We start from the raw sequence: 13433 nt of genomic DNA on the forward strand, positions 1-13433 counted from the left end.
TTTTTATAAAGGAAACAAGGGTAAGTTGCTACAATTTGATGAACCTCACCTATACTCACGTAGGTAGTAATTCAAAATACCAACAGAGAGGGAAGGAGTCTTCAAATTAAGTTTCAATGCTAACCCCTCTGTACACAGGGTAGATAGGGACGGGCAACTTAGACATTGGATACCTAAAATGAGGGGGCGATAAAGGCACAAAGTGACTGGCTTACAAGGTTTCAAGAGGGAATTTAGTTTAAGAGTGTGTGGGGGTGGGGTGGGGGGAATGGGAGAGTCCTCACTGAATAGTTTTCATCTTATCTAGATAGGTCTGGTGAAAAGGGATGGAGATAAGATTCAGATGATTCAATAGTGAATAATTGTTATCTTGACTAATTGCGACTGTCACAATTGTAAAGGTAGAAGTTTTATAACAAAAACAGGAGAGTGGTTAATCTTACAGTGCAGAAACAGAGGACCCTAAAACCAGCAAGGGAGAAGAGCACAAGTAGAATGCAGGGCCTTTTCCAGAGAAACAGCAACGCCAGAGAAAGAGGCAGAGATGGGGACATGGAGAAAGGGAGTGGCTGAGGACTTTCATTCATGCTAAGAGAGGGACTAAGAGATGCTGGCCAGGAGGCCGACTTAAAGAATGTGTTCTTTGGAGGTGTAAATTATTATATATGCCTGAGTGTTGTTGTTTTTTTGTTTTTTTTAAAGCTAAAGTGAATAGGAGCTCTGGTAGCGTAGTGGTTACGAATCGGGCTGCGAACCGCAAGGTCAGCAGTTCGAAACTACCAGCCGCTCCGCGGGAGAAAGATGAGGCTTTCTACTCCCATAAAGATTTACACCCTCGGAAACCCTGTACAGGGTCGCTATGGGTCGGAACCGACTCGATGGCACTTAACAACAACAACAACAAAAGTGAATAGAGAGAAATACTGTTAATTGATGGTACATGGAGGGGATTATAATTATTGTAATGAAACAAGGGGTTATGATTTGTTGAATGTAAAACTGATGATCTGCCCTGTAAATTTTCACTCAATCCACAATAAAAACATTTTTTTAAACGAAAGACTAGTATCTAGAATCTAAGAACAACTCAAAACTCAACAGCAACAAAACAAATAATCTATTTAGAAAACGGACAAAAAACAAACAGAAACTTCGCTAAGTGAATATACTGATGGCACATGCAAAGATGTTCAACATTATTTTTCATCAAGAAAATACAAATTAAAACCACAGTGAGATCATTACACACCTAACAGGATGGCTATAATAAAATACTAAAAACACTAAACGTTGGTAAGGATGCAGAGAAACTCATACATTGCTGGTGTGTATTTAAAATTATACAGGTGCTCTGGAAAACAGTTTGGTAGTTTCTTCTAAAACTAAACATGCAACTAACATGTGATCCACCTACTACACACCTGGGCATTTATCCTAGAGAAATTAAGACTTATGATCACACAAAAACCTGTGCCTGAACCTATTCATTTCAGCTGTATTTATAATAAAAAAAACTGGAAACAATACAGATGTGCTTCAATGGGTGGATGGTAAAACAGACTATGGTACAGCCATACCATGGCATATTATTCATCAATTAAAAGTAATGAATTATTGATACATGCAACAACTTGCATGGATCTTAAGGGAATCATGAGGTTTTTTTTAAACACCAATACCAAAAGGTTACATATTGTAGATCCCACTTACATAATATTCTTGAAAATACAAAATTATAGAGGAAAGAACATATCAGTGATTGCCAGGGATTAAGGGACTGAGAATAGTGGGAAGTAGGAGGGAAGTTGGTTTAGCTATAAAAGGGCAATATGAAGGATCCTTGTGGGGATGCAACTTTTTAGTATCTTGACTATGATGGTGGATACACAAACATACACATGGGATTAAATTTCATTGAGTAATATTTAAAGAAAAAATAGTGAGTTGTTGTTGTTAAGTGTCATCGACTTGGTTCTGACTCACAGCAACTCTATATAGGGTTTCCAAGGAGTGGTTTGTGGGCTTGAACAACCAACCTTGTGGTTAGCAGTCCAGTCAAATTCCTGGTTGTGCTACTGTACTAAAGTTTTGAACAACATTGCTATTGGGAAAACTGAGTAAATGGTATACAGGATGTCTCTATTCTTTCTATTGTTGTTGTTAAGTGCTGTCAAGTCATTTCCGACCCACAGTGACCCTGTCTGTATAGGGTTTCCAAGGAGCGGCTGGTGATTTTAAACCTCCAACGTTGTGGTTCAAACGACTTTGCAGTCCAGTGCATTAGCCCACAATGCCACACCAAGACTCCATTCTTCTTATAACTGCATGTAAATCCATAATTATCTCCAAATAAAAAAGTTTAACTTAAAAAAAGAAAAAGCTAAGCCACAGTACCCATCACTTGACCAAGGCTCTACATGTAAGGTATGGAATTTAAGCACAATTCTCAGTTCTCAGGTTCTGGATGTTTCACTTTAAAACTAGATCTTGTGATTAAAAACAAAAAGCATTAGCAGATATTTAAAATTCAAGACAGTTCCAGTTACCTGAATGATAAGCCTATACCTCAAGAATCAGGTTTATTTTTGCTCACTGGTTATATTCCCAAATGCTAGAACATAGTGTCTGCCACTTAGTTCATTCTCAATATATTCACTGAACACATGGATGAGTGAACAAATTAATTAATCCTCAACTGACTTACTTCTTTTCCATCCATCTCATAATTTCCCAATCCACCCAACAAATACATATGTACCAAGCAACTGACCTTTTTGGTTACTTTCCGGAATCTTTTCTTCCTGACATTCTTCAGTGGTGGAGTAACTAAAACAAATATAACATGGTGATATGTATATATAACTGATGGTAGCCACAGATCTATCTGAAATTTGATAAAGAGGAAGTTCATGCTATAAGCCACTAACTCAAGACAGGACTCTTCTCTAACAGGGTCTGGGAACCTAATGAACCAAGCGTCTATGTGATAAGTCCCTGGTTCACAAGTCGTCAAGATTCAGGAGATAACCATAGTTAGCCAGAATGACCAAGGAGTTGGTGACTTACTGCCATGTTTCCAGTTAGGTTTTTTCTGTCTCTCCTCATTTTTCCTGATAGTTTTTAAATCAGTAGAAGTAACTGGTTCTTCTGGAGGAGAATGATGAACAGGAGCAGCACTGCACACGAGCATCTATATTTAACAAAGGCAAAGAAGTTGACTATGGTTCCAATCTTGGCATTGTAATAGAACATGCTCATTTCTACCACCAGAAGTCCTGGGGCATAAGATAGTAAAGAGGATGATACTTGGCATTTCCAGAAAACCAAGTAAGACATAAAGACACACTCACTCACTCACTCTCTCTTTCCGCCCTCCTTCTCATCCTCTCCCCCTCTTTTTGTAAGCCAACATTTTATATGGACTTAGAATTTTTTTTTTTTTCAGCTAAAGTGCTTACCACTTCAGAGAGAATATGTTGACAACATGTATCTTGGCATTTTGATTTAGAGAGGAAACAAGAAAACAACAGCAGAGGTGATGAATAAGAACCAATTTAAAGTTCCAAAGTTAACAGCATACTGCTTTAGTAGAAAGTTCAGAAGAAGATTCCGGCAGGTCATATTTTCAGTTAATGAAAGTCACTATGAACAGCAAACAGAGGACTCTACAAGCTATTTGGATAAAATAAAGTAGTGAAAAGTTAAGGATTAAACACCAAACCAGAACATGACATTTTATTCCTGCACAATCAATCTGGAAATTAGCAACCACAAGCAGCCACTTACCAAATGGAAAGGAGCACTGAAGGAAAGACCAGGAGAAAGAAAGAAAACTTGAAGGATGTGAGAGCTAGTAGATTAAGAAAAGTAAACCATACCTGGGAAATATCTGCTGATTTATAAAAGGCTGTTTTATCAAGAGATTTAAAGCTTTCAACAACACAGGGCAAGTCAACCAGCTTAGCAGTTAGTGAGACATCTTCTATCTCAACAACTGCCTGACGTGTATCGGCTAAGGAGAAATAGAGAAGATTAAAGTTGACATTGTCCCAATGAACTCTGAAGCCTCTTCCTCCTGTTGCTATGTGCCATTGAGTTGGTTCCGACTCATAGGACCCATACTGGGTCCTATGAGCAGAAAGACTCACCTTTCTCCTATGGAGTGGCTGGTGAATTAGAATTGCTTACCCATTATGTTACTAGGGCTCCTTCTTAAACCTAATCTTAGGGTTGGAATAATGAAGACTTCTGTGGGACATACTAGTATTTCAGTGAAAACTATTATTGTTCATAATGTTAACATTATCTACATAATCAGTAACTTCCCAGATGGTAGATTATTTGGTTCTCTCTTTTCCTAGTTTATGTCACTCGTTCAAAAGTACAGGCAGTCCCCAGATTACGATGGTGGTCCATTCGAAGTCAGTCTTTAATCTGTACATAAATTGGCACAGTTCGGTATGGTTCATATCTAACCTCAGTTATTCACATGTTTGTCTTAGTATACAGGAGTCCCGGTGTGGCACCGTGGGTTAATGCGCACTGGACTGCAAGGTCGGTTTGGACCACAAGGTCGTTTTGAACCGCAAGGTGGGTAGGTCAAGCTCACCAACTGCTCCTTGAAAACCCTTTACAGGATCACTGTGAGTCAGAACTGACTAGACAGCACTTAACAACAACAACAGCATGCCTTACTATGCATAAAAAACATCAAAGAAATACTCCCAGTTACATTAAAACGCATTTAACATCATAATAATGTTTTGATGTGTGTTGCAAAGTAGTTTAGTGCCCCTTTGTTACTGTTGTTGTTGTTAAGTGCCATCATCAAGTCGGTTCTGACCCATAGCGACCCTGTACAGGGTTTCCGAGGCTGTAAATCTTTACAGGAGCAGAAAGCCTCATCTTTCTCCCGCGGAGCGGCTGGTAGTTTCGAACTGCTGACCTTAAGGTTCGCAGCTCGCTACCAGTAGGAACCATCATATGTACCTCAGATTTGTAATATAATAGTTTTTACAGGTTTGGTTGACCACCACTAGTCAGTCAGTTGGTCATACTGTGGTGGCGTTCATGTTGCTGAGATTCTGTAAACTATGCCAACAGTATTTTAAATACCAGTAGGGTTACTCATGGTAGACAGGTTTCAGATGAGCTTCCAGACAAAGACAGACTAGGAAGATGGAAAGATGGACTACTTCCTAAGAGTTAGTCACTGAAAACTTCTGAATAGCAGTGGAACAGTCAGATAAACACCAGAATATTGACTACTGAAAACATGATGAAGAACTTCAAAATATTGTCAGATACAATGCCAGATGAGTACCCCAGGTTGGAAGGCACTCAAAATATGACTGCCTCCTTAAATTGACATTGATGACATGAACTGAGTAAAGCTTTTGGGATCTTCATTGTGCTTATGAGGAACCTGTACATAGACCAATTCATTCATTTCAATACCATTAGATGCATTCAACCCATGTTAATACACATTTGGTTGAGTGAGGGGAAAACTGACCCTAGAATGGTGCAAATGAGTGTCAGATTGTAATCTCTGGATAAAATCACAAAGATAAACTCTATACAACTGCCATATTCCCATTCAGATATCTCAAACATGAATGTTGTTAAACAGAAGAGGATTTAGGAGTTGCCTTGGCACATTAAGGGAAAAAGATGCGGAACAATGCCTGGCATGATCCTTTTTGTGTAAACTCACTTAAAAATATAGAGAAATGATAGAAATGATGGTATTATGCATACAAGTTTTGCCTGTAAGGAAACACAATAAAAATAGTTAACATTATTTGACATTGGCATTGAGACTGACATACTGTGAAGGAGGAGTTTTGCTTCTCCTTTTGAGCCTTTGTTTTATTTGAATTTTCTAATGATAATTTTGTATTGCCTTGTTTTTTTTCAATGTCAGTGGTGGTAGTGGTTATGTGCTGTGTAGTCAGTTCTGACTCATAGCGACCCTGCAGAGGATTTCTGAGGCTGTAAATCTTTACGAGAGCAGAAAGCCTCATCTGTCTCCTACGGAGCACCTGTTAGATGCGAACAGCTGACTTTGTAGTTAGCAGCCCTGCTTGTAACCCACTAGGCTACCAGGGCTCCTTTCTTGTCAGTAGGGGTTATTTAAGTGGTGGGATTATGTGTCATTTTTGTTCTTTTCTTTATATAATTGTCTGTATTTATAAAACTTAATAAATATTATTTAAAAGCAAGAACAAAACTTTGTCTTTGTAAACAAATAATATATTAATTAATTATTCATTATTAAAAGATTGATTTGACTTGGAAGTCAGAAATCACAAAAGGGGCTTTAAAAAGTTCTTCAAAAACTTCCATTATCATTTAATACCACTTTCCCATGAACTTTTTAAAGCCCCCTTATAGAGTAGGAGACCATCAGCAATATGAAAATTCCACAGTTGCCCCTCAAGTTCTTCCTTATACTCTATTATGATAATTACTCACCCTCAAGTTGCAAACTCTTACATCCTTTCCTCTTAAGTAAAGAGGTAACAGTAACTTATACCTCTGTAAACTGTCAGCTCATGAAGGTGAAGATCAAATTCTATTCTTTTTCACATCCTTAGTACCTAGGTACTGTCTGGCACATAGTAGTCTCTTAATAAATTATTGTTCAATGTGTAGTGAATTCATATTAACAACTTACGATTTAAGTCAATTTTTAGTTTATCCTTCATGGCAATGCTATTAGAGCTTCCTTTTAGAAGCTTCCTGACAGTAGCAGCATGTTCCTAAAAAGGAGATAAATAAAGAGAATCAGAAGGATGAATTGCCTACTTGGCAGCTAACAGCTCTCTCTTATATTAAAACTTATAACTACTCAAACCTTTATAAAGATGCCATGTACCATCAAATATCATGTATTGTCCACATCAAGTTAGCACGATACTGAGTCTTATCCTACTGTTGGTCTTTTAGTAGCTACAGTTAATGACTTCTCCAAGCTCTACATTCCTGCCTCTCAATGCTCTCCTTCAGTTGTAGTTGCTAAGGAGAGATGTAGCTGCAGTATGCTGGGTATATTAATTAAACCTAATTGGGGAAATAGGTTTTTGAACTCCACCCCTAATATAGCTTAATTAGACTCAGTAATGCTTGGGTATATAGATCAGTGGGGGGAAGATATTCTAACAAAATGCTGAGATGAACTTCAACAAAGTTGTGCATAATGATGAATTTTCAAGAGACACAGTACTAGTCTTTCTCACTTCCCCTTTTGAGGATATAGAAAGGATTTTATAAGAGGCTTGTCTTAGCTATTCAGTGATAAGTGACTGAATTCAGCTTTCTCCATCATTTGCCAGGAAGTCAACCCACATGATAGGTGGTATGTATAGGATGAAAGATGTGCAGCTAAAAAAGTACACACTGATAAAACTGCTTAATACAACATGATTTGAGTTTTATAGATGGAAATAAATGTTTTATAAATGGAAATGTTAACAGAATCCAAGCACAACTAATATTTATGCCCTGAAAATATTTGGTGCAAGGGTTTCTTACCGCAGGCAGACGCAATATAAACTGGTTTTCAATATCGTGAGGTGGTTCATCCGGGCTTTCACTCATCTCTTGTTTGGGGGGTTCATGAAAACAAAAACAACAACAAAAATGAGTCACTAAAAACTTCTCTTGCTCCCTCTGCTGACCACTGATAGTCAAAATCAAACCCGCTAGCAAGTTTTAAGTCTTCTATTGCTATTCACCAGAAGCTCTGGTAGCTTAGTGGTTAGGAATTGGGTTGCTAACCTCAGGGTCAGCAGTTTGAAACTACCAGCTGTTCCACAGGAGAAAAATGAGGCTTTCTGCTCCCGTAAAGATTTACAGCCTCAGAAACCCTGCACATGAGTCGGAACCAACTCCATGGCACAATAAGCACCATCACCATCGTTATTCACCAAAGTAGGATGTGGGACACTGTCTTTGTGAACTACATTATTTGTCCTCTGCAACTATGATCCTAAATCTCATTCCCTCAAGGTGTGTGATTATGGCCCAGTAACTCATTCCCTCAAGATGTTTGATTATGGCCAAGAAGTTTGCATACCTTTGCCCCCTATTTATTCTACCACCAAATTGGATTTATTTACAGCACATACAAAAACATATGTAGAAATATCATCTGCCAAACCTATTATGGTCATGATTGTAGTTCCTTTCGCCTGCTCATCTTGCCTTTCTGCCTATGTGTCCATGTGTAGATTGTTATTACTGATAATGCAGGATTGTATATGTAATAGCATTTACCTTTGTTGTCTGCAACTCTTGTGCTGATCACCCCCTTATTGTATATTCTCTGTCCCCTCACCCAAATTAAGATATCTGTTACCTAGTTAGTGATTTTACTTTTCCTCCTTTACACTCCAATACTTGATAACCATAAAAACAACTTTTTTTTTTTTCTGTATGTAACTAACCTTTCCTTGACTTTTTATAATTATGGATTCATACACTATTTGTTCTCTGGTGATTGGCTTATTTCACTCAGCATAATGCCCTCCAGGTTCATCCACATTATAAGGTGTTTTGCAAATTCTTCGTTATTCCTTAATGTCACACATCTCTTTACTACTACGAATAATGCTGTATGCATATATCTGTTGGAATTGCTGGATCAAACAGTATTTCTATTCTCAACTTGCAGCCAAACAATAGACCTATAGGGTGAACAATAACACCAGGGAGGTATGTACTCCTTAGAACAATCAACCATAGGAGATCAAAAGGACAGCATTTGCTCAGGGATAAAGCTCAGAAGGCAGAAGGGTTAGGAAAGTAGAAGGAATGAAAACAATAAACACAGGAGGAAAATGGGAAAAGTGCTGTTACATTGTGTAAACTACAATTGATGTCATAAAGCAAAATATGTATGAATTGTTCAATGAAAAACCAATATTCTCTGTAAACTTTCACTCAAATCCAAATAAAGTTTAAAACAAAAATTAAACTCATTGCCGATTTATAGCAACTCCATAGAACTGTCCCATAGGGCTCCAAGGCTATAAATCTTTATGGAAGCAGACTGCCACATCTTTCTACCATGGAGTGACTGGAGGGTTCAAACCTCAGACCTTTTGGTAAGCAGCCGAGTGCTTAACAACTATAATACCAGGGCTTCTTACACTACTGGTTGTTGTTGTTCAGTGCAGTCCAGTCATTCTGACTCATAGTGATCCTGTATAGGGTTTCCAAGAAGTAGCTGTGAGTTTGAACCACCAATCTTATGATTAGCAGTCCAGTGCTTATCCTACAGCACCACCAGGTTTTTGTTGTTGTTGTTAAGTGCCGTCAAGTCGGTTCCTACCCATAGCAACCCTCAACAGGGTTTCTGAGGCTGTAAATCTTTACGGGAGCAGAAAGCCTCATCTTTCTCCCGCGGAGCAGCTGGTAGTTTCAAACTGATGACCTTGCGGTTCGCAGCCTGATTTGTAACCACTACGCTACAGAGCTCCTTAGTACTAGTTAAATTATGGACACTGCCCAGTCTCCTCATTGGAGATTATGTGTGTACATCTCTGATATATCTTGTTTGACATACTTACTACTAAAAGTCGCCTTATTTTCCCTCCAACAGCTGAACATTTTTCCAAAGTTAACCCAAGTTAAATGATAGAATTCTTTTGCAATTAACCATGTATGTCAAATGAGGCAAGAGCTGTCATGAAACATGATTTAGTCTTCTTAATGATATTCTTAGACCCTCAGATAAAGGACTGAAATTCAACATAAGAGGTGGCTATTTAAGCAAATGACACAGCCTCGGCAGGGATGACTGTTAACCAAAGACTGAAATCAACCCAGAAACCACTTGCAGAAATGTTTTGTCCTGATTAGAAGGAAACAAGAGCTTAATTTTCAACATTTCAATAACCATAATGGATTGGTAGGGATTAAGCATTATGGGTAAGCCAGCATCAAAGAATTTTGAGCTACCTCGGAGCAAAGTTAGGAGTCTAGTTCTTATGGCTAGTCTGTTTAAATATATATAACTTCATGCAACAGATTTCTTCCTAAAGGAGTATGGAATTTAAAATCTGATATGATTTGTTCATTACTAACATTTACTACATGCATTCTATCCGGGCCTTATCCTACCTATGTTAGGTTTATTATTTCATTCAATCCTCACAACCACCGCTTATTAGAAATACCCCTAAAACCTATCTATATAAAGAAATTCTTAGAGCCATATATATATATATATATATTCTGACAAGTGATTAATCCATTTGGGATGCATCTGTAGTGGCTCACACTTTGTATATTAGAATCCACACCTCTTCAGATGAAGATTTTTTGTAAAGGTGGAAAGAAAGCAATGTACAAATATGAAACCTGATCGTTTTCTTAAGGCAGTAGGCTATACAAGTTATAAAATCTTATACCTTAAATTAAAAACTTCAGTTAATACTTCGTGGTACTTGGCAAATCATTAACTGGACTCAAAGGCTCTGCTCTCAGGTCTGAATTTGAATCTCACTTAGGATCACCTTTTTGTGTGTTTTTTTCCCCATTTTTTATTAACACATTCAAATGTGAAATCATTCACCAATTATAATTTCAGTCCCTTGATATGGCTTCAGAAACGTTCACAAGAGTATAGAGATCCACGGTTTGCAGTGGAAAAGCATACACTCAAGAACTGAAAGAAAGAATGAAAATCACAAACACATTATCTGTGAAAGAAAGAATCACAAATACATTGTTTGTGATAGTAATTTTTCTCCCCTTGTTCCATAGCTATATACATACCTACATACAATTATATAGAAATATAAAAACAAAACACACACACATAAGAAAACACTAAACACAAACATCAGGAAAAAAATAATTAAAATAAAGAAAATTAAATAAAAATCCTGGAGCTGGGCACATTGTCTAACGGAGCAGAGTACCAAACACTTAGACTGGGAGCAGAAACAGGGATTTGAAGAACTAACTGCTATGCAAGACTTTTATCACAGCAGTAGTAACTTTTAGATTTCTCAGCAGAACTAAGACTAGGGCATTTTGATCATTTCAATACCTTTTGAACAACTCCTCTCATGAAAAAAAGGAAGTAAAAAATTACACTATTTCATAGTATCTGCTTGTAAACCTCCCTAATAAAAGATCTGCTTTCAGAGCAGGTGGGCAGCACTTGTTGAAATGAATTTTATTTCTTTTTAAAATCTGTTATCTGCATTTGCCCAAAGAACTGGCTGTATACAGCTTATTTTAAATAAATGGTATCCACTTTTTTTCCCAGTAAGCACTCTTGATCCCTAATTAAATGAACAAGACCAACCTCCCCAACTCACCCCCAGTTTTAGCAGAATTATACTAATGAACTAACTGGAGGATGCCTGCAGCATGCTCCTGGCAGCACAAGTCTAAGTCTCTGTTTTCTCAAGTTTAGAGCCCCTGGCTGAGGTTTGGAGGAAATATCCACTCCATCCTTTCCCGGAGGGTTTTAAATGTTCAAGGGAAGTGTCCAGCTTTCCAGGCTTTGATCCCTTGTCCCTTGAAAACCTCCGTAGGGGTCAAAGAACCCTGTCCTTCGCGCCTTGCCTCCCAGGCGGGCTGGAGATGGAAAGCGCAGTGCGCTGCCATGCAACGCCGCCCGGGGTTCCAGGGTCACCCTCCAGACCCACCAACTCACCAGCTCCTTTGCTAATTCGCGCCAGGTCCAGAAAGGATGTACGGACCGAAGCCCGCCTCTCTGTACTGTAAATTCCGGGTGGGGAGTGAGTGGGCTCGGGACAGACGACGGAGGTCAGTGTCAAGTGGGCAAGGAGCGAGCGGTGAGGAGACTGCGCGATCACAGGTAAGAGCAGCGGCACTCGATCAGTCCAGCCCCGCCTCGCCACGCCCCTGTAGCCTGCCCACCCACGGAAGCGCCTAGGCTGTGGCTGGCAGCCTCGAGTCGCTGGCCAGCGGGCGGGGCACGCGGGGGGCTAGGGGGAAGGTTGAACCTCGTTCTTATAGCCCAGGGGAGGAGCTTTAGGGGGCTTCAAGAAACCAGACCTAAGCTTTAGCAAGGAGGTCTGGTAGCGAAGTGGTTATGAGTCGGGTTGCCAAATTCAAGGTCAGCAGTTCGAAACTACCAGCGGCTCCGCGGGAGAAGATGAGGCATTCTGCTCCCGTAAAGATTTACAGCCTCGGAAAAACCCTGTGCAGGGTCACTATGAGTCGGAACCGACTCCACGGTACTTAATAACAACACTTCCACCCAGGAGCCATCGTCCAGTCTACTCGTATCTCTACAGCGACACTTGTACCAAACCCAAATCAAACTCAGCCCATGGCATCACTTCAACTCCGAATCTTAGAGATCCTATAAGTCAGGGTAGAACTGCTTTTTAAGGCTTCTGATGCCGTTGATCTTTACAAATGCATATAGCCTCATTTTTCTCCCCTGGAGTGGCTGGTGGGTTCAAAGTAGCCCAACACCTAACCAACCCACAGTGCCACCATGACTCCTTACATATACCAAGACAGTTCATTTAATTACCCGTTAAATGCATTCTCGTGGACCGAGTTTTACCTTAGTGAGGCAACCTCGCCTGTGGACAAAGCAATGAGACTTAGAGAATTTGCCACAACCCTCTCCTCAGTAGTCACTACTTTACATTCGTGGAAAGGGGCACATGTTACTCAGCTTGTTTTTCTTAAAAATTGTTGCAGTCCAAACAAACGTCTAGTAGGGAGTTCACCTGTCCCAAAGAGGTGCCTCAGTTGGTGAAAATATTTGAAGCCACTTACCGTTGCCTTTTGGTATGTTTTCCCCAGAGGTTTGAGCAGCAGCTTGGGCACCGCTGCCGGCATCCGTTGGGGCGCCCTGATAGACGGCAATCTGTGCGCCGGGAACCTGGACGCCAGGGTCTACAAGAATCGGGGTGCCAGGAACCTGGGCGACTTCGCTAACAGGAATCTGGTCTCCAGGAATCTGGATGCCTTCATCGATAGGAACTCGGGTGCCATGGTCGACAGGAATCTGGGTGCCATGGTCGCTGGCAACTTCGGCTGTTTCGGTATCACGTTTGCAGGCAGTTTCAGTGCCGTCGTTGTAGGCAATTTGGGTGTCTTGGGTGACAGGAACTTGAGCAACTTGGTAGCTTGGTTCTTCTGATGTTGAAGCTGTTGGTACTGAATTATTTTCTGACGGATCAGGAGCCTCTCCCTCTAGGTACTCCATGATCCACTTGTTGGGGCGGTATAATGGCGTCCTATTCAGTCACATGACTTGGGGGGTTGGTGTCTAGAAATTTCCTAAAATGAAGTCTTCCTTAAAGACATAGAGATAATTTTAGCGGAATTCCAGATGTCTGTTAGAGATTACCGTCGTAGGTCTCTACTTTTAACGCTCAATCTAAATTTAATTGTAAGGAATATTTCTGGAAGACACCTCTCGTTTT

The 13433-nt window shown here is 39.8% G+C and overlaps 1 protein-coding gene across 1 annotated transcript in view; it reads right to left on the reverse strand.

Moving 5' to 3' along the window:
• Nucleotides 1–13213, reverse strand: part of TAF7L (TAF7-like RNA polymerase II, TATA box binding protein (TBP)-associated factor, 50kDa) — a 37759-nt gene extending 24546 nt beyond the window's left edge. Inside the window, exons 1-6 of the mRNA XM_006869115.1 lie at nucleotides 12781–13213; nucleotides 7537–7604; nucleotides 6680–6764; nucleotides 3879–4012; nucleotides 3067–3190; nucleotides 2771–2826 (exon numbers count right to left, since the gene is read on the reverse strand). Of these exons, the coding sequence (XP_006869177.1) occupies nucleotides 2771–2826; nucleotides 3067–3190; nucleotides 3879–4012; nucleotides 6680–6764; nucleotides 7537–7604; nucleotides 12781–13213 (900 nt within the window). The remainder of the gene's footprint in view (nucleotides 1–2770; nucleotides 2827–3066; nucleotides 3191–3878; nucleotides 4013–6679; nucleotides 6765–7536; nucleotides 7605–12780) is intronic.
• Nucleotides 13214–13433: the final 220 nt, after the last annotated feature.

Source organism: Chrysochloris asiatica, unplaced genomic scaffold (assembly GCF_000296735.1).
Source record: "Chrysochloris asiatica unplaced genomic scaffold, ChrAsi1.0 scaffold00126, whole genome shotgun sequence".
Lineage (NCBI taxonomy): Eukaryota > Metazoa > Chordata > Mammalia > Afrosoricida > Chrysochloridae > Chrysochloris > Chrysochloris asiatica.